Source organism: Peromyscus eremicus, chromosome 20, assembly GCF_949786415.1.
Source record: "Peromyscus eremicus chromosome 20, PerEre_H2_v1, whole genome shotgun sequence".
NCBI lineage: Eukaryota > Metazoa > Chordata > Mammalia > Rodentia > Cricetidae > Peromyscus > Peromyscus eremicus.
In genome coordinates, this window is record NC_081436.1 from 26,228,785 (window position 1) to 26,247,741 (window position 18,957).

Here is an 18,957-nt window from a genome sequence, read left to right on the forward strand (position 1 = left end):
AAAAAAGAATTAGAAGTAAGCTGGGCATAGTTGACACAGGCCATTAGTGTCAGCGCTCAGAGGCGAAGACACTAAGAGCTCTGGGTTTTGAGGCTGTTGTGGTCCACATAATAAATTCCAGGGCAACCACCGAAACACAGTAGACCCCATTTAAAAGGAAATAAAAAGTATGAGTTACCTGAGGAAGCAGACTAATTCTTAAGTAAACTGTCCACCCACCTCCATCCCTACAACAGGAGGATCACGGACTGCACCAAGCAGCCCCTCAAATCATGACAGATGAACCTTAAGGTGGGGTCATGTGGGTCAAGGTCAAGTGGGGCTCCTTGCTCTTGTGACAGAGGGAGCACAACGTTTTCTGCTCAGTACTGAACTTTATGCTGATGCCAGTACTCACAAAGTGAGGCCAAGAGGACATGCCTGCCCAGAGCCTGCCCTTTTTGGCCCAGGCCTGGGTTTGGGCCCTGGACTTTGCCAACCCAGGCAGTGCCCAAGCCTATATTATGTACTGTTGCATCTGGGAACCAAGGAGCGCTCCTCATCAGGGTGCAGATGAGCCGGTGTCCTGCCAGAGAGGAGCAGGAGGCTCTCGGTTCGGGCACAGGAAGAAAGCTAGGACTAGGGAGGGACCTCAGAGAAAGAGTTTTGTTTTGTTTTGTTTCCCTTTTTCAAAATATTATTTTTGGCCGGGCGGTGGTGGCGCACGCCTTTAATCCCAGCACTCGGGAGGCAGAGGCAGGTGGATCTCTGTGAGTTCGAGGCCAGCCTGGTCTACAGAGTGAGATCCAGGACAGGCACTAAAGCTACATAGAGAAACCCTGTCTCAAAAAAAAAAAAAATATTGTTTTCGCGCAAGGGTCGGGGTCATGGAGGTCAAAAGACACCTTTGTGGAGCCAATTCTCTTCCACCAGGCTTGCCCGGCAAGCCCCTTTGCTTGTGCAGCCATCTTGCCTGCCTTCATACAAATTTTACCAAGGGAAGAAAAAAAAAAAAACAAAAAACAGTGTCTCACTATGGAGCCTTAACCAGCCTGGAACTAACTGTAAACCAATCTGGCCTCAACTCATAGAGATCCGCCTTCCTCTGCCTCCTGAGTGCTGTTTTTAACTTCTCAGAAGTCACACAGGTGTTGTTTGTAGACTTCCATCCGTGTTAATTAGTTGTTTCTTACTTTTGTATTTTGAGACAAAGTCTCACTGCAGTCCAGCCAGACTGGCCTGGAACATTCTGTCTAGGTCTAACCTTGAATTCACACCCGTCCTGCTGCCTCAGCCTCCCCAGTGTTGAGATGAAGAGCATGACTCGCCCATGCCTGGCATTTCATCCCTGCTCATGCGCTGGCTGGATGATGTTAGCACTGGCCTGCTAACCTGTTTCAGGAGACGCATCCCATCTGGGTCCAGTCCCTGCGGGAAGCCACAACTTCCCGGTGGGGCTCTTCGGAAATGGCCCCAGGGGCTCCCCCGCTGCTGCTGCTACTTCTGGGGTTGCTGTTGCTGCCGCTGCTGCCCGGACTCCCGCCCCGCGCCACTGGCTGTCCCGCCGCCTGCCGCTGCTACAGCGCCACAGTGGAGTGCGGCGCCCTACGCTTGCGTGTCGTACCACCCGGAATCCCCCCCGGGACGCAGGTGGGCACCATGTGGGACTGGAGGGTCTTGGATCGGAGTAGTGGGCTACAAGTGCCCACCGCAATGGAGGAGATTGTGTGAGCATCAGAGGTGTGGTGGAAGGTCACTAGGGTGCAGAGGTAGGCACGTGGGATGGGGCGCTCCACGGGAGTGGGACATGCCCCACAGTGAAATAATCCTCTCGTCCCCACAACCTTCAGACGCTGTTCCTGCAAGACAACAGCATCGCGCACCTGGAGCAAGGCGCCCTGGCGCCTCTCGCTGCCCTACGCCACCTCTACCTGCACAACAATACCCTCCGGGCGCTGGAGTCCGGGGCCTTCCGCGCACAGCCACGCCTGCTGGAACTGGCGCTCACCGGCAACCGGCTTCGCGGCTTGCGCGGCGGTGCGTTTGTGGGCTTGGTCCAGCTACGCGTGCTTTACCTGGCTGGGAACCAGCTGGCGAAGCTGCTGGATTTCACCTTCTTGCACCTGCCGGTGAGCGACAAACGCCCAAAGTGCGGGATCTTGGTGTGATGTCAATTGGGGGGGGGGGGGTCGTCAATATTGTCTAGCTTCTCAGGGCCCCTTTTCCTGATCATCTGCTGTCCCTACTTCAGCGACTGCAGGAGCTGCATCTTCAAGAAAACAGCATTGAATTACTGGAGGACCAGGCCTTGGCTGGGCTTTCCTCCTTGGCCCTGCTGGACCTCAGCAGGAACCAACTGGGCACCATCAGCAGAGAGGCCCTGCAGCCTCTGAGCAGCCTACAAGTCCTGCGCCTCACAGGTAACTTCCTTCGGCCAAGGGTCTCTTCTCGCACCAGTAGGAAGAAGCAGGCTCAGGTATACAGGGGCTCCCTACTGTCAGATATGGTAGGAACAGAGACCACTCCACACACTGTGGCCACATCAACCTGGGGAGTTCTCTTAATTTTTTTTACAGACCCTGACTCAGGTAGAGTCAGGTTCTTCACTGCAGAAAAGGATTTCAGAATAAGCCAAGATGTAACAGAGTTGGAGTTTATTAAAGGGGACATTAACACAGATGTAAAACAAGAGAGTTAAGACAGGTGCTGTGGACGAAAGACACACAAGAGCACTGGTGTGGATTTTACAGTCACCAGCGCCTTGACAGCAGCCACATACACTGGTTTTGATGGCTTCAGAAGTTACATCTCTAAGGATGGTTAAAGAACATAAGTGAGTTGGGTACGGTGGTGCAAGCCTTTCGTTCCAGCACTCGGGAGACAGAGGCAGGAGGATCTCTGGGTTCAAGGCTACTCTGGTATACAGATCGAGATCCTGGACAGGCAGGGTTACACAGAGAAACCCTGTCTGGAAAATAAAACAAACAAAACTTAAGTGAGACCATAGGGTGGTTCCTCTGCCTTGGATGGGGTTACAGATGGTAGTGCAACCCCCCAGGAAACAAGGGTTGCCGGGGAGATGCCCTTACTGTAAACAAAGGTTTAGTCTTGTGATTCCCCCAGAAATTACCTACAAAAGGAGTGAGGTCATTCTTGAAGATCATATTTATATATGCCTTAAGTATGGTTCACTGCTACTTGAACGTTCTTCTATATTTAAAAGAAATACTGTTATGTTGGCAGTCTTCAAAGCAAATGTTAATTCTGCCGTAATCCTTGAGTCTCACTTGGTGAGACGCTTCAACCGGATTCTCTGGAGACTTGCCTCCCTTCCTGTGTCCCTGTAATTTTCCCTCCTGTCTTGCCTTACTGTCGGCAGACCATGGGCATTACTCTGCAGGGTCACACCAGAACCTGCAGCCTTGGTAAAGGACCCCACCGTGTAAGGAAGCCAAGTACCAGTTCCACAGAGTAACTTAACAGAACTGAGGCTCTTGCCACTCGTCCTCAGAGGGCAGGCAGGCAAAACCTGGAGAGAGCGCATTTGACGACAGGGTTTTCAGTGCGGCTGGAATATGCAAGGACGTGGAGGCTTGCAAAATGGGACTTCAGAGAAGCTGATGCTCTTTCAGGAACTGGGATCACACACACTCCTAGGAACTTGGACTGAGGGAAGAGGTGGTAAGGGGTTCTGGCACTCCATAGGCATCTGTAAGAGGTGGGAAAGGGCTTCTGTCTGGATCAGCAGGACCCCATCTACCTAGGTTGTATTCTGCCCTACACAGAGAACCCATGGCGTTGTGATTGTGCCCTTCACTGGCTGGGCTCTTGGATCAAAGAGGGGGGCCGCCGGCTGCTGAGCTCCAGAGACAAGAAGATCACATGTGCAGAGCCCCCTCGCCTGGCGCTACAGAGTCTACTGGAAGTATCCGGTGGTAGCCTCATCTGCATTCCTCCCTCTGTGAACGTGGAGCCCCCAGAGCTCACAGCTAACCTGGGGGAAGACCTGCAGGTAGCCTGTCAGGCATCGGGATACCCACAGCCCCTGGTGGTCTGGAGAAAGGTGCCCCAGCCTCGCGATGGCAAACCCCAAGCCCAAGCCCAGCTGGAAGGTGGGACATCAGGTCTGGGTGGGCATGCGACCCGGGACACCGGCAGCGGCATGCTCTTCCTCACCAACATCACACTGGCTCACGCCGGCAAGTACGAATGCGAGGCCGCCAATGCTGGTGGCAAAGCGCGTGTGCCCTTTCATCTCCTGGTCAACGCGTCCCGGCAGCAGTCACAGCAGCCGCCCGCCCCGCAGGCCCCGGCTGCACGCCCCGTGGGACACGAGCCCCGGCACGAGACGGGCAGCATGGCCTTCCGTGCCCTGGGCCTAGCAACGCAGACGGCGATCGCAGCGGCCATCGCGCTGCTGGCGCTCACCGCGCTGCTGTTGGCTGCTATGATCTGCCGGCGCCGACGCCGGCGGAAAAAGGTGCCTGCGCCGCCGGGGGAAGGCACACTATTCGTCAACGACTATTCAGACGGGCCTTGCACCTTTGCGCAGCTCGAGGAATTCCGGGATGAACGTGGACACGAGATGTTCGTCATCGACCGTTCCAAGCCCCTCTTCGCAGAGGTACCGCCTGAGGAGCCGCCCGAACAAAACCCTCCCGAAGGGCTCGTGTCTGGGCTACGCCTCCCTCCACGTGTCGCCTATGAGATCCATTGCTAAGCCTGCCGCGCGTGTCAGTGACGTGGGCACCGGGGATTGGCCGGTGCAGCCCTGCACATGCTCATTAGTAAAGATGAAGCCGCGCTACAGGGCTGTGTGTGGGGGCCTTCAGGTCGGGAATCGCGCTACAGAGCGGAGTGTGTTGGGGTTGTCAGGTCGGGAATCGGGGGTCTGTGGGTGATAGGGGCCGTGGATAAGGTGTCCCCAGACGCCAGCTCCGGCAGTCCACGCTGGCTCTGGACAGTAGGACTAGTGTGATAACAGTGAGGAAGCGGGGCAGTAGCTTGGATGATGCTTGGCAACTTGCCATGATGAGGCAACACCAGAAATGTAGGCAAGTCTTTCCTATCCAGTCAGGACACACACACCACAAAAAGCCCATAGATTCAAGTTCCAGAAACTGCACCTTTGTACCTTGCTCGCACCCCACAGAGTCGGGTAATAGGGTGCCTCAGGTGCCAGACAGGATACACAGCATGAGGCCCCAGACCACATGGGGTACTCCCAAGACTCCCTAAAGCAGATCATCCTAATCTCTACCTCATCTACTGCACTCCTTCTAAGGGCACGGGATGTACCCAGGGACTCTTTTCTGCAGAGAGGCTGCAACGCCGAAGAGCCATCAAGTGCAGCCACACAGGGTGAGGGAGTACAGTCCTAAGATACCAACAGTCGGTCAGGCAGTGGGAGCAGGTGAAGGATACTGCAAAACATGGGTGACTCAAGGTACACCCAGGAGCAAGGCAAACTGCAGAGAACCTAAGAAAGCCTTGTGTCGGGCCTCCAGCAGAGTCCCAAAGGCTCTCGTCCTAGCCCTCATCAGGACCCTGGAGATCAGAGGCTGAAATAGTCAGCAGCCAGGCGCCCATAGATGTCTGTGGTCCAGAGCACGTGGGCACGGCCTGAAGCTAACAGCAGCTGGTGTAACTCAGCTTCTACTCGGGCAAACTTCTCCTCATTGATGGAGGCTTCCAGAAGGACTGAGGCAGGTGGTGGCCAAGGAAGGCCCTCGTAACAATCCACAGGGAAGGGGTGCACCACAGTGCGTAGCTCAGCCTGCACCACAGAGTCCCGAAGCAGCTCTTTAAGTCCTGCCATAGACAAAGGGTTGCCATAGAGACCAAGGTAGCGGAGACTGGCACATCGAGTCAGGGTGGGCAGTGTGGCCAACAGCTGGGCATCAGCAAGCTGGCACTCAGTCAACTCAAGGTGCAGCAACGTGGCCGCGGCAGCCTGCAGCAGCCCCTGGAAGGGTGTCAGCTGGTTCCCTGACAAGTCATTGCCACTCAGATCCAGCTTCTTGAGGTGGGCAGCATGGGAGCTCTGAGCCAAGAAGCGGAGGTCCTCAGGCAGCAGTGCACAGAAGGCCAGCTCTAGGCTTTCCAGGGGGCTCTGCAGGGTGCTGCAGGGACAAAGGGGTTAGAGCAGGGTCATGGGCAGGTAGGCCAAGGAGAGTGTCCTCACAGAGAGAAGGGGCAGAGCAATGCTAGAAACCACTCACCTGAGCAGTTGATCGAGCCTGCCTGAAAGGAGAGAAGAGCCCATGCTGAGCTCCCGAAGACAGATAAAGCGGCCCATCTGGGCCAGAAAGTAGCGAAAGTTGTCCTCGCCATCCACAGAAGGCTGCCTCGAGTCCCCGTGCACATAGTGCAGCCTCAGGCTAGCTAGGTGCTGAAAGCGGGCCACGTGTGGGATAATGACAGACAGGCCACGCAAGCCCAGATTATTGAAGCGCAGGTCTATACGGCGTAGACAGCCTGCATCTAGAAGCTGCAGCAGGGCCACAGTGTTGCGCATGGGCAGATCCTCAGCCCGGAGGTCCCGGCAACAGAGCCGCAGTGGGCTGTCCACACTACTCTGGAGTGCCTCACGAAGGAATGTGTAGGAGGCCCGGTTGACCCGCAGGTCTACACGAACTTCCACAGGGGCCGGTGATAGCCTTGGCTCAGCAGTCCCACCCTGCTGCTGGGCAATACACGTTCTGGCTACAGCTGCTGTGCAGTCCCACATGCTCATGGTTGCAGGATCCTGCTCCACACCGTCATCCAGAAGACCAGTCATGTCCAGTACCCGCAGTGCATGCTTCCTGGGAACAAGGATGGCCAGAAGCAGGGAATGAGGGGGCAAGGCCTCCATCCCTCCCAGCCACCTTATACAAGAGCAACAGATAGGACTGTTCCCATGCTACACTCTTTCTCACCTCAGCCTGGAGCCAACTCAGTGAATCGTCTCTGTACCCCTAGCCTGTGGGCCCCTCAGATAAATGCATACCTGCAAAGGGGTTGCGTGCCAGCCTCCTTTTCTGGAGTGTGAAGCCGGGCAGTCAAGCCCAGGATCACAGCCTGCATGCTCTCTGTGCTGAGCCGCTCCTGCAGCAGGGCTCGGCTGCAATGGACACACTCTTGCAGCAGCTGCTGGAAACTGAGCAGTGGGAAGGGCCATGTGTGCACCAGCTCTTGCAGTACAACCGTCTTCTTGTCCATGAAGGCCACCTTGAAGAGCAGGGGGAAGAGTTCTCGGGGCAGCAGGGGCAGGGCCTGGCAGGCAGCTGGCTGGCACTGGAGTACCTGCCGTGTGCTGAGGAACACAAGTGTGTGCATGGTGCTGGACTGGGCAGACGGCCACCTGCAGGAGAGGGATCTTCATTAGGGAAGACAATATCAGGCCACACCCTCTCCACATTATCCGTGCTACAAAAGCCCACCGTGTTGTCTGGCCTGGAGTTGACAGTTAGTAGAGGAGAGTCGCACAAAAGAACACTTCTTTGGTTCGAGACAGGGTCTCTCTGTTTAGCCCAAGCTTATCTGGGACTTGGAGCAAACCTCCTGCCTCTTCTGGGATTACAAGCCGGTGCCATCACTCCTGGCAGGAGTAATCCCTAGTACGTTCTTAGAGCTGTGCAGAGTGGACAGAAGATGAGTCCATACCCCAGAAGCACAGGAAAAGCAAACCGTCCAGCAGAACATGAACAGTAGAGCACTGTCAATAACCTGCTTGTCTATGTGTGGCCTTGTGATGCACAGTTGTTGCCCTGCGGGGACCAACAGTAATACTTTAGGCCGCCCAAGTCACAACTAGGACTCAGAAATCCTTCCTCAAAAGAAAAAGAAGGGCTAGGCATGGAGTTGTACACCTTCAATTTCAGCACCAGTGGAGGCAAGAGGCAAGTGGATCTTGGTGAGTTCAAGGCCCGCCTAATCTATTTATCCATACATAGTAGCATCCTATTTAAAAGAAAGAAAGAAAGAAAGAAAGAAAGAAAGAAAGAAAGAAAGAAAGAAAGAAAGAAAGAAAGAAAGAAAGAAAGAAAATAAGGGACTGGGGGATTCCTTTCTGTATAGTGCTTACCAAACAAAAGTCAAAAGTGAGGACCTGACTTCAGACCCCAGAACCTATGTAAAATCAGGGTTTGGGTAACACACCTCTGGAAATCCAGCATTGGAGTCAGCAGAAAACAGGAAGATCTTGTACTTGAGTTCTAACAGCTTTAAGTTTTTGGTTTTTTGTTTGTTTGTTTGTTTGTAAGACAAGGGGTGGAGAAATGGCTCAGTGGTTAAGAGCATTACTGATCTTGCAAAAGACCCAGGTTTGGTTTCCAGGACACATATAGTGTGTCACAGCCTCCTGAAACTCCAGTTCCAAGGGATCTGATGCAGGTGCCCTTGCCTGACCTCAGAGGGTTCCTGTATGCGTATGTATACATACGCTCAGACATGGACATCCACAACTAAGGGAAAGTAAATACTTTTAAAGTAAAATAGAGCCCAGGCCTCTTTTCCCATCAGCACAAGAATGGATGGAGAATTTCCACAGAGACAGTGGCCATAGCCTAACTCTCCATATAGATGTGCCCTGGGATTTAAGGAAATCAAAGCACAACTTAGAAGTGCTGGGATTAGATTTTCTAAAAAAGGTCCCGAGCACAGATGCTGTGCAGCCTATGAGATCAGGCCATTAAGTGTAAACTCCAGAGATAACAAGTTTTCCAGGATAAGTAGGCACAGAAATCCCTGAGGAAAAGCAACTCTCACCCTCTATGGTCCTTGCCTCCTATTCGGGAATCCTCTCTTCACTGAGAAACCATTGTACAGAGAGACCACCAAGTCTTAAATGCATGAAATTCAGAAAGATTCAGGACGGAGACTGTCAAAGCACTCCAGATGAGAAACCACATGCAAAACACCCCTAAGGCCGAAGGATTCCTGATACACAGGGTCATTATACTTCCTGTGGGCCAAACACCTTACCCTCAGAACCACATTACAGCCCTCACCCTGTAACGGATTGGAAAACTAAGACCAAAGTTAGAGCACCAGACAAAGGGTGGGGAGCAGAAAGGCTGTAGAACTCCGGGGTCTGCTTCCTTCTCACTTCTTGAACAAGTCCTTCAGGGACAAGTCCCTGGGAAACCCCGCGTGACTATCCTCGATCTGGCTCTACCTTACTGTAATCTCGCCAGGACTGCCTCGCTGACAGGACGAAGCGATCGAGCACCTGTCAAAAGAGGAAAGCAGCCGGCCTGGCCTCCAAGCAAGGATTGCTTCTGGGGGTAATGCCGCACGCCCGGATCCTTCAAGAATCAAGCCCGGAACCTCAACTAACCCAGGCGAGCATGCTCTTGCAGGTGGAGAACATCCTCACCCGCCCCTAGGTCGCCCTGCTCTTGCGGGGCTCACCCGGGCCCATCCCCGCGCAGCGGCACCTCCCGAAAATCCGCTGCAGCCCCGGCCTTCAAGCGCCAGCCACCGTCGATGCGGCCGTCCAAGCGCCGTGACCCTTAACAGCTGCCGACTCTTCGCCCCGCTCGGATCCCCGCCCAGCGGCCCCAACTCATCCGCCCCCCAGCACCAAGGCCTCCATCCAGCCCCTCCGCGGAGCCTCGCCCAGCGCCGCGCAGGAGCGTGGCGCGCCGCGATGACGTAGCACCCCGCGTGGCCCGCCCCTCGAGGGCCCAGCGAATTGGCCTCCAGGCACCGCCCCCCGCCAGCTCCCATTGGCTAAGAACGAGACTTCACTTGACGGCGGGAGATTGCCGAGACTCCGGCTCTGGCTGCCATGGACCGGCTGGCGAGCGTCCGCGCGCGGCTGCAGGAGTGGGAACGCGCTTTCGCACGGCTGCACGGGAGACGGCCGGCGCAGGTGAGGTGGGGTTGGGGGCCGGACAGGGCGGGGAGTGGGGACGCAAGTGCAGCCTGTGGCTGACCAGCTTCCCTCCTAGGAGGATGTGGAGGCGGCACCCGAGGAGACCCGCGGTGAGCGCTGGGCTGGCGGGCCTGGGACGGGGCTGACGTTAGCAGCTGTGCCCTGACCCCCCGATCCCTGCCTTCTCAGCGCTCTACCGTGAGTACCGGAACCTAAAACAGGCAGCGCGCCAGGCTCAGGACGGACACCGCATCCCAGAGCAGTCTCTCGCCGCCGAGGCAGCTGAGGAGGTATACTGACCCCTGATCCCTGTCAGCGTTCGGTGTGGTCAAATGGCAGGAGCCAAGGGCTGTTGCAGCCATGCCTCCACGGAGCACAAAAGTTGGGTGGCCAGGCCCTCCCATGGGGGTTAAAGGGAAGCTCTGGAGGCACCTCTGTGCCCATTCCATCTTTTAAACTGGTCTAGGCCGCTACTGTCTACTTGCAGGCGCAGGAGCCAAGCTGCTGGGGTCCCCACCTGAATCGAGCTGCAACCCAGAATACACAGCCTATGCCCAGGCAGAGACCATTGAGTTCAGTACAAGACTATGGGAAGAGGCTCAAAGCCAATCTGAAAAAAACAAAGCTACAGGTAAGAAGTGGAGGTGAACCCAGAACTGCCTTTGGCTCTGGGGTGGTTTGCCAGGGCCCCTCTGTGTCCACCCTTCCTTACAACACACACACACACACACACACACACACACACACACACACACACCACGCACAGGCTCCTGTAGTAAGTGGGGCTAGGCTCCTAAGGTGCTCACAGGTACCTCACTCTCTGCTTCTTATCTGTCCCAAACTTCTGCAGTAGCCCGGGGTCCTGAGACCCTACTTGCTGTTCTGTCTTTCCCAACCTAGACTAGGCTAACCCTGAGCCCAAAACTCCAGCCTCAGAAGAGATCCTTGTCCACGGTGCTCACCCGAAGGCCGCCAGACCCAAGGACCTGTCCAGATGAAACTAATGATGAACTTCCTCGGCCTCCTGAGCCCCAGCGAAGGCTAGGTCAGCTCCAACAGCTTCAGGCCTCCCTGAGCCTGAGGCTGAGTTCCCTAGACCCTGGCTGGTTGGAGCGGTGTCAGGATGGGGTTTCAGAGGTTCCTGGTGCCTGTGGGCTTGACCTGGATGCAAAGGAGTCACAACCTCAGATATCAGGCAAGGTGAATGTCCTTGATCCTGGTATCCATTCAGAAGGATCTTCACAGAGCCCAGAGGCCCTAGCCCTGCAGTCGCAGAGCCCCAAATCCAGCAACAATAAAGACAGGAAACGGAAATGGAGTGAGAATTCCAAGGACTTTGCACAAGCCCAGGACAGCAGCCAAGCGGAACTGCTATCGGAGGGAGCCAGGGCTGCAGCACATGAGAAAGACCCTCCAGGAGAGCCTGTACAAGTGGATGCATCTCAGCCCCGCAAGTCCTCAAATCAGGCCAGGACAGAGAAGGCTAAGGGCACAGCCCAGCTCCCCAGCTCCCCGCGACCAGCTTTCCTGGACAGAGGGAACTACGTTCGGCTCAACATGAAACAGAAGTGTTACGTACGAGTTGGGGCCAGTCGAGGCAGGCTTCTCCGAAAGCAGGTGAGATAAGTTGAATGGAACAGGCCAGCCTTTCCTCTCCTCCCATCTCCCTCTTAAAGAGTCCCTGCGGACCTTCCCCAGGTCTGGAAGCAAAAGTGGAAGAAGAAAAGAGAGCAGTTTGGGGGCAGTGGACCCAGAGCCACAGTCAAGGACACTTGTTTCCGGTGTGGACAAGCTGGTCACTGGGCATCCCAATGCTCCCAGCCAGGTAAGCCTCTGCCATGAGTATTGGATGGGGATGGGGGGCACTACTTACGCCAAGGTCCTACCAGCGCTTAACCCTGGTCCAGGCTCCACCCTGACCTTCCAGGAGGAAGGCGGCAGGGATGACAAACAGCCCGTTCCCGCTTTGGAAGAAGTAGCACAGATGACAGGCACGACCTCCTGTCACCTCTCTGGTGAGTGAGGGGGGAATGGGTGAATGGGAGACCATCGTGCCCGGATGGCTTTGTCTATTCTGGGGCTCCCACATCACCCTCTCTTGCCTATCTAAATAGGTGAGGACACAGAACCTGATGGGCCAAAGCTACAAGTACCCTGTCCGCCCCGCCCAGTGTTGCCCCTCTACCCACCAGGGCCCTTGGGGCAGGTAGCAGGTGAGTGAAACTTAATGGTCCAGAGTCTTTTGTTTGTTTTTGGTTTTGTTGAGACAGGGTTTCTCTGTGTAGCTTTGGAGCCTTTCCTGGAACTCACTCTGTAGCCCAGGCTGGCCTCGAACTCACAGAGAACACCTGGCTCTGCCTCCCGAGTGCTGGGATTAAAGGCGTGCGCCACCACCGCCCTGCTGGTCCAGAGTCTTTACCAACACATGTCTTAAGTCAGTGTTCTATTGCTGTAAAGACACCATGGCCACGACAACTCTTATGAAACATTTAATTGGGGCTTGCATGCCGTTTCGGCAGCTTGGTCCATGATCGTGGTGGGAAGCAGAAAAGCAGGCATGGTGCCAGAGAAGTAGCTTTACATCCTGATCGACAGGCAGAGACACCCTGGACCTGGCCTGGACCTTTGAAACCCCAAAGCCCACCCCCAGTGACACACTTCTAACAAGGCCACACCTCCTAATCCTCCCCAAATAGTTCACCACATGGGGACTAAGCCTGCAAGTAGATGCACCTACAGGCCCCGTTCTCATCAAACCACAACTGTGTCCACAGAGAGCCCTGCTGAGGTGTTCCAGGCCCTACAGCAGCTAGGGCACCAAGCCTTCCGCCCCGGACAAGAACGTGCAGTCATGCGGATTCTTTCTGGTAGGTGCGGCTGCCTAGGAACTGCACCGGGCTGCGTCTGGCCAGTTGAGCCTCATAGCTGCCTTTTGTCCTGTCCAGGCATCTCCACTCTGTTAGTGTTGCCCACGGGCGCTGGCAAGTCTCTCTGTTACCAGCTCCCTGCGCTGCTCTATGCCCGGCGAAGCCCCTGCCTCACCCTGGTGGTCTCTCCTCTCCTGTCACTCATGGATGACCAGGTACCTGAAAAGTTTGAAAACTGGCACCTCTGGTACCCTTCGGGGCTTCTCATTCCTTGAACACACCAGTGGCCAGCTGACCTTCCTAAGGGTAGCACAGCCTAGTGCCCAGTGTTTACCATCTAGTGCCTTCTCTCCGGGGTGCCCAGGCCCATAGGTGGCTGGCTGGCACTGAATTTTTTTTCCCCAGGACCCAGCATCTGATGCTTTCCCTCCCAGTGGGTCGAGTAGCTCTGAGAGAATGTAGGAGTAGCTTGAGCTGTGCTAGGCTATGACAACATTGCATTTACAGGTGTCTGACCTGCCTTTGTGTCTGAAGGCAGCTTGCCTCCACTCAGGTATGACCAAGAAACAACGAGAATCTGTCTTGAAAAAGGTCAGGAGGGCCCCCATGGACAGGTGGTAGTGGGCATCCATCCGGGCAGTGTCCACAACCCTCTTCCCTTCAGGTGAAGGCAGCCCAGGTGCATGTGCTGATTGTGTCCCCCGAGGCCTTGGTCGGGTGTGGGGCCAACTTCCCCCAGGCCACTCAGCTGCCTCCAGTTGCCTTCGCCTGCATTGACGAGGTCCACTGCCTCTCTCAGTGGTCCCACAACTTCCGGCCCTGCTACCTGCGTGTATGCAAAGTGAGCTTTCGTCGGGGTCGGGATGGAGGTGGACCGGGACCCAGGTGGGCTATGTGACTCGATCCTATCCCTGCTTCAGGTACTCCGGGAGCATATGGGTGTGCGCTGCTTTTTGGGTCTCACAGCCACAGCCACGCGAAGCACTGCGCGTGATGTGGCCCAGCACCTGGGCATAACTGAAGAGCTGGAGCTCAGTGGGTTAGCCTCCATTCCTGCCAATCTGCACCTCTCCGTGTCCATGGACAGAGACTCAGACCAGGTAGGTGTGTACATACCAGGGACCCCATCAGGAGCCCCCGTCTGCCATGTTAATCACTCCTTACTGCCAGGCTCTGGTCACACTGCTGCGGGGTGACCGTTTTCGCACCCTGGATTCTATTATCATTTACTGCACTCGGCGGAAGGACACAGAACGGGTGGCTGCCCTCCTCCGGACCTGCCTGTCTGTGGTGACGGATCCAAGGCCTAAAGGTAGACGTGTGTGGGGTCTGGCCCCCAGAGACCCTTTCCTCTGCCTGCCTGCTGTGGTCCCCTCAACCGCTTGTACCCCTTTCTCTAAAGGTTGTGGCCCTGAGGCTGTAGCCGAAGCATACCATGCTGGCATGTGCGGCCAGGAACGGCGACGCGTGCAGCAGGCCTTCATGCAGGGCCACCTGCGGGTGGTGGTGGCCACCGTAGCCTTCGGGATGGGGCTGGATCGGCCAGATGTTCGGGCTGTGCTCCACCTGGGGCTGCCTCCAAGCTTCGAGAGCTACGTGCAAGCTATTGGCCGTGCAGGGCGTGATGGGAAGTCTGCCCACTGCCACCTGTTCCTGCAGCCCCAGGTCGGCACCCCCATCTCCCCAGGCTGTGCTAGACCCAGGGGTTCCACTGCTCCTGCGCCATGCCACTTCAGTCGCAGCTGCCATCCTGTTTTACCTGCAGCTGCCACTCTAGCCCCAAGGGCTAGCTACAGCCATGTGCATATGACTCTCGATGCAGGGTGAAGACCTTTGGGAACTGCGCAGACATGCCCATGCTGATGGCATTGACTTCTGGGCTGTGAAGAGACTGGTGCAGCGTGTGTTTCCGCCCTGCACGTGCACCCCGAGGCCTGTGACCAAATCCCTGCTTGAGGAGGCCAGAGAGCACAATGGCCAGCCAGCACCCCCTGAAGTGGGACCGGCCTGCTCGGGCCATAAGCGGGCGCTCCCGGTGCAGTCCACAGTACAAGCTCTGGACATGACAGAGGAGGGTAAGGAGCCGCGAAGATGCGGGGATGGGAGGGAGAGGCTACCCCCACGGCGCCTGAGCCTTCCTCTGCCTCTAGCTATCGAGACTCTGCTGTGCTACCTGGAACTACACCCTCGCCGCTGGCTGCAGCTGCTGCCATGCACCTATGCCCATTGCCATCTGCGCTGCCCTGGGGGCCATGCCCAGTTGCAAGCTCTGGCCCACAGGTGAGCATATCTCCCCTCGGGCTAAGGATAAAGACAAGAACCAGGGCTGCCGGCCACATGCTCCTTTGTCCCCTTGGGCACAGGTGTCCCCCCTTGACCGCATGCTGGGCCAAGTGGCCACCTAAAGAGACACATCAGGGCAATAGCTCCTTAGAGTTTGACATGGTGGAGCTGGCAGACTCGATGGGCTGGGAGCTGGCCTCTGTACGGCGGGCTCTCCACCAGCTGCAGTGGGACCAACAGCCAAAGAGAGGTATGCCCATCCCTCCCCAGCCGGGCTTGTGCTAGGCACCTGTCCGCCTCTGACCGGCACACTCACTGACAGGTGCACCACGGGGCACAGGGGTGCATGTGGAGTTCAGCGAGTTGGCCTTTTACCTGCACAGTCCTGGAGACCTGACCGATGAGGAGAAGGACCAGATCTGTGACTTTCTGTACAGCCGTGTGCAGGCTCGTGAGCGCAAGGCCCTGGCCCATCTACGTCACATATCTAAGGCCTTTCACAGGTGCGAAGAAGGTAGACAGGGCCTGTGCCACCCACTCCGACCCTCTGGGCACTCTCGACAGATTTGTCTCCTCCCCAGTGTGGCCTTCCCCAGTTGTGGACCCTGTCTAGAGCAGTGTGATGAGGAGCGCAGCAACCAGTTGAAGACCTTGCTCAGCCACTACTTTGAGGAAGAGGAATCTGTGAAGGATGAGCCGGGTCCAGAGCCCGGGCAGAATGAGGTAAGTGCCACCCTCTGAGGATAATGACATACCAGCACACAACCCAATCCCACGCTCCAACCCCTGCCTGGCTCAAGGTTTCTTGGGCTGCTTGGGGTGTGATTTTATGTGACAGATGCCATGGGGGCTCAGGGGAGGTCACATGCCATCCTCCCACAGCTTCAGGACTGGGAGGACCATATTCGTCGTGATATCCGTCAGCTCCTGTCCGTGAGGCCAGAGGAAAGGTTTTCAGGACGGGCTGTGGCCCGCATCTTCCATGGCATTGGTGAGGGCCACGGGGCTGCCTGATGTAGGCAGGAGTTGGGCACTAGAGTCGAGCTGAGTCCTCAAGCCTGTTTCTTCTCCATCATAGCAAGTCCATGCTACCCAGCCCAGGTATATGGGCAGGACCGGCGCTTCTGGAGAAAGTATCTACATCTGAACTTCCATGCCCTGATGCGCCTGGCTACAGAGGAACTCCTGCTGATAGGCCGATAACCACCCTCCATGGGAGAGTGCTACATGATGGAGACATGAGGCAAGCCAGACTGTGGCCACTACAGAGAGGGTGTCAGGTTCATCTGCTCATCAAGGCGATGATGTAGCCATCACTGACCAGTAGGCAAAACCTCCCCGCTGTAGGCAGGGAACAAGAAGATCCAAAGTGCCAAATAAAAAGCCTTCAGTAATTTTCTGTCCTTTCTGGTAACACAGTCCTCAGTTTGAAGATAGCTACGTCTTTGTGTTTCAGACAGCCAGGCCATACATAGCTTTATTGGCTTTACGGACAGCTCAGGTCAGGTTACTGGGTGCCAGGCTGAGATCCAGAATGGGCAGCCCTGAGAGGACAAGGAAGGCGGCAAAGCAGAGGTGTGGGCCCAGGCCGTCAGCCAGCACTCCAGCCAGGGTACCTGGTAGCAGCTTGCCCAGCAGTTCCAGAGTGGCCAGGAGGCTGTAATGCGTGGCCTGGGGGTGGTAATACAGATCAGGGCCTGGTGGCTCCCTAGCCCTGCAGCCCCTGGGCATCCCTGCCCCGCCGTCTTACCTGCAGGGCTCTGGGCGCCAACTGGCTACAGTGCATCATCACAGTGAATGTGGCGGTGGTGACCACACCGCCCAGAAACTGCTGTAGACACAGGCTCAGCAAAGCTGTCCCTAGGAGAACAAAGGACAGTGGGGCTCCAGGCTCTTGCCCCCTCCCTCTTTCCTCAAGGCTAACCTCTCACCTCTCGTGATTGTACCAGGGTCCAGACTGGCCCCTGGGGTACTGAGGTAGAAAAGCAGAGCCGTCTGGCAGGCCAAACTCCCAAGGCGTAGCTGCAGCACTGACCTCAATAGGGAGAGAGGCTGCCTGCAGTGGGAATCGGATATGGTAAGATTCCCTGGGAGACAGGGGTGGAGGTGAGGGTGAGATTAGGGGTGGGGAGTGCTTACCAGTGCCGGGCCAGTAGAGCCCCACCTAAAGAGGAGCCAGCAATGGAGCAGGTCACAGCGCCCAAGCCACTCCAGAGCCCCAGGTCTGAGGCGGAAGCACCATGGTCCAACAGGAGAAGTGGAAACAAGCTCCCAGCTCCCTGCTCCCCTGCAGGAGACCATAAGTGAGGATGGTCCCCTCTCCTTTCTCCCTTCCTGGGGCGGGCCTCAGCACTCTAACCCCCAGGCCCCTGCTCTCCTTCATTTTCATGGGCCTTCCAGTTAGTTTGAGGCACTATCCGGGTCACCAGTGGGCTGTGGCTGAAGCCGAGGAAGTCAAGAGGTGAGGCAAGACCGAGCGACAGAGCTCTGGGGAAGGCTGCGCTGATACCCCACAGTAGGGCAGTACCCTAAGTGGGCTTCGGGGCCCCAGGGAAGTTGGGGCTCCTGGCTTGATGTTGCCTAACTCAAAGCCACACTCACCCAGCTTGTAGGTGAGCACAAAGCCTGCTGTCCAGAGGGTCCCAGGCACAGCCAGCAAATCTTGTAGAAGATAGGAGGATGCGGGGGTGGTATGCTCTGAGACCTGAGGCCAAGGCAGCTGTCCCAAGGTTGGTGCAGCCCAGGCTAAGGCAGCAGCCAGCCAGTAGGTGGCGGCTAGGAGCAGAAAAAGCAATGGCCAAGATAGGGTCGGGAAGAGGACCAACAGGCCACCCCCAGCCAGTGCTGACCCCAGCTTGTAAGCCACCACCTGTACAGTGTTCCCCGCTCCCAGCTCCTTTGGCTCCAGCAGCTGCACAGCGACTGTGTCCAGAGCCACGTCCTGCACTGCTGCACCCAGATTCAGCAGCAGCAGCAGCCCCATCATGATGATGGGCAGGCCTGTCTGGCCAGCTTGCGGGGGAGGCAACACAGCCAGCAGTCCACACACCAGGCCCAGGGCCACTGTGCTGAGTGTTAACCAGACCCGAGGGGAGCCCCGCCTGTCCACCAGTGGCGCCCACGCCAGTTTTAACAGCCATGGAACATACAATCCCTTGGTCAGACCCACACGCGTCAGGGAGAGACCATGGGCCCGCAGTAAAATGGGCAGCAAGCTGGACTGCAGTCCATAGGGCAGACCCTGCACAAGATAGAGGCCGGCCAGCAGCAGCAGCTTCCCATGCATGGCCAGCTCGTGGTTCAGCAGATGGCTCAGGGTGGAAAGTCACGGTCTAGTCCGTCTACATAGGGTCAGGAACAATCAGGCCGGGATCCCGAGTGCGCACCGGGGCCCCCCTCGATATCCCGGAAGTACCGAAGTTGGGGGAAAACGCAAAGGAACAGATCTGAGCGTGATGGGCCTGCGCGCAGCCCATGGCTACCAGCATGCTTTGCGCAGGGGTCAGGCTAAGGGAGAGGCAGGGCTTCTCTGGCTGAGGGTGGAGCCAACTCCCTGTTCATTCCGCAGTCTAGTCCTCAATTGGTCAAAATCCCCAGCACAAATGTCAAGCAGGCTACAGCTACCTTTGCAGACCGAGAACATCTGCTCTGGCGCCCCTGGTGACAAACCGGGACGCAGCTGCCTGCTTCTCGTGCTCCCCGCCTGTAGGAGTGAGTGCCTGGGAAGGAAGCTGAGATACAGGAATCTTCCATTCTGCTCAATGGTTGCCAGATTCGTTCCAGAAGCACTTTCTAAAATTTATTTATTTATTCATTCATTCATTCGTTCGTTTGCTCCAGAAGCACTTTCTAAAATTTATTTATTTATTTATTTATTTATTTATTTATTTACTTATTTATTTATGGGAGACAGGGTCTCTCTGTGTAGCCCTGTTGTCTTGGAACTCACTCTGTCGACCAGGCTGG

General features: G+C 56.3%; 4 protein-coding genes across 5 annotated transcripts; 2 read left to right on the plus strand and 2 right to left on the minus strand.

Moving 5' to 3' along the window:
- Positions 1–1,031: 1,031 nt before the first annotated feature.
- Lrrc24 (leucine rich repeat containing 24) lies at positions 1,032–4,786 on the plus strand. The gene is made up of 4 exons (XM_059246955.1): positions 1,032–1,629; positions 1,830–2,108; positions 2,231–2,399; positions 3,765–4,786. The coding sequence occupies exons 1-4, from the start codon at positions 1,447–1,449 to the stop codon at positions 4,697–4,699; spliced, it is 1,566 nt and encodes a 521-aa protein (XP_059102938.1). The 5' UTR covers positions 1,032–1,446; the 3' UTR covers positions 4,700–4,786.
- Lrrc14 (leucine rich repeat containing 14) lies at positions 2,632–9,600 on the minus strand. 2 transcript variants are annotated; one of them, XM_059246950.1, is made up of 4 exons: positions 9,376–9,600; positions 6,971–7,324; positions 6,201–6,785; positions 2,632–6,101 (listed from the first exon to the last, which is right to left on the minus strand). In XM_059246950.1, exons 2-4 carry the CDS (start codon positions 7,297–7,299, stop codon positions 5,534–5,536), a joined length of 1,482 nt encoding a protein of 493 aa, XP_059102933.1. In that variant the 5' UTR covers positions 7,300–7,324; positions 9,376–9,600; the 3' UTR covers positions 2,632–5,533. The 2 variants fall into 2 exon arrangements, with proteins under 2 accessions (XP_059102933.1, XP_059102934.1); XM_059246951.1 differs by lacking the exon at positions 9,376–9,600 and having other exon boundaries at positions 6,971–7,897.
- Recql4 (RecQ like helicase 4) lies at positions 9,432–16,383 on the plus strand. Its single transcript, XM_059246954.1, has 22 exons — positions 9,432–9,838; positions 9,918–9,951; positions 10,031–10,131; positions 10,329–10,472; positions 10,742–11,458; positions 11,540–11,666; positions 11,749–11,856; positions 11,956–12,054; positions 12,616–12,708; positions 12,787–12,923; positions 13,216–13,299; positions 13,373–13,549; positions 13,629–13,808; positions 13,879–14,020; positions 14,111–14,373; positions 14,531–14,783; positions 14,859–14,988; positions 15,072–15,241; positions 15,314–15,494; positions 15,573–15,714; positions 15,874–15,982; positions 16,070–16,383. The coding sequence occupies exons 1-22, from the start codon at positions 9,755–9,757 to the stop codon at positions 16,192–16,194; spliced, it is 3,600 nt and encodes a 1,199-aa protein (XP_059102937.1). The 5' UTR covers positions 9,432–9,754; the 3' UTR covers positions 16,195–16,383.
- Mfsd3 (major facilitator superfamily domain containing 3) lies at positions 15,803–18,810 on the minus strand. Its single transcript, XM_059246953.1, has 5 exons — positions 17,593–18,810; positions 17,131–17,278; positions 16,923–17,047; positions 16,742–16,851; positions 15,803–16,662 (listed from the first exon to the last, which is right to left on the minus strand). The coding sequence occupies exons 1-5, from the start codon at positions 18,275–18,277 to the stop codon at positions 16,489–16,491; spliced, it is 1,242 nt and encodes a 413-aa protein (XP_059102936.1). The 5' UTR covers positions 18,278–18,810; the 3' UTR covers positions 15,803–16,488.
- Positions 18,811–18,957: the final 147 nt, after the last annotated feature.

Bases quoted from the DNA above. Each gene is read 5' to 3' on its own strand.
- Recql4 (XM_059246954.1), top strand. From the start codon at position 9,755: ATGGACCGGCTGGCGAGCGTCCGCGCGCGGCTGCAGGAGTGGGAACGC. The intron at 12,709-12,786 runs GTAGGTGCGGCT...TGTCCTGTCCAG, and splicing joins AGTCATGCGGATTCTTTCTG to GCATCTCCACTCTGTTAGTG. The intron at 14,784-14,858 runs GTAAGGAGCCGC...CTCTGCCTCTAG, and splicing joins TCTGGACATGACAGAGGAGG to CTATCGAGACTCTGCTGTGC.
- Lrrc14 (XM_059246950.1), bottom strand. From the start codon at position 7,299: ATGCACACACTTGTGTTCCTCAGCACACGGCAGGTACTCCAGTGCCAG. The intron at 6,786-6,970 runs GTATGCATTTAT...CCTTGTTCCCAG, and splicing joins GGCACGCAACCCCTTTGCAG to GAAGCATGCACTGCGGGTAC. The intron at 6,102-6,200 runs GTGAGTGGTTTC...TTGTCCCTGCAG, and splicing joins AGGCTCGATCAACTGCTCAG to CACCCTGCAGAGCCCCCTGG.
- Mfsd3 (XM_059246953.1), bottom strand. From the start codon at position 18,277: ATGCATGGGAAGCTGCTGCTGCTGGCCGGCCTCTATCTTGTGCAGGGT. The intron at 17,048-17,130 runs GTAAGCACTCCC...TTCCCACTGCAG, and splicing joins GCTCTACTGGCCCGGCACTG to GCAGCCTCTCTCCCTATTGA. The intron at 16,852-16,922 runs GTGAGAGGTTAG...TTGTTCTCCTAG, and splicing joins CCCTGGTACAATCACGAGAG to GGACAGCTTTGCTGAGCCTG.
- Lrrc24 (XM_059246955.1), top strand. From the start codon at position 1,447: ATGGCCCCAGGGGCTCCCCCGCTGCTGCTGCTACTTCTGGGGTTGCTG. The intron at 1,630-1,829 runs GTGGGCACCATG...CACAACCTTCAG, and splicing joins GAATCCCCCCCGGGACGCAG to ACGCTGTTCCTGCAAGACAA. The intron at 2,400-3,764 runs GTAACTTCCTTC...TGCCCTACACAG, and splicing joins ACAAGTCCTGCGCCTCACAG to AGAACCCATGGCGTTGTGAT.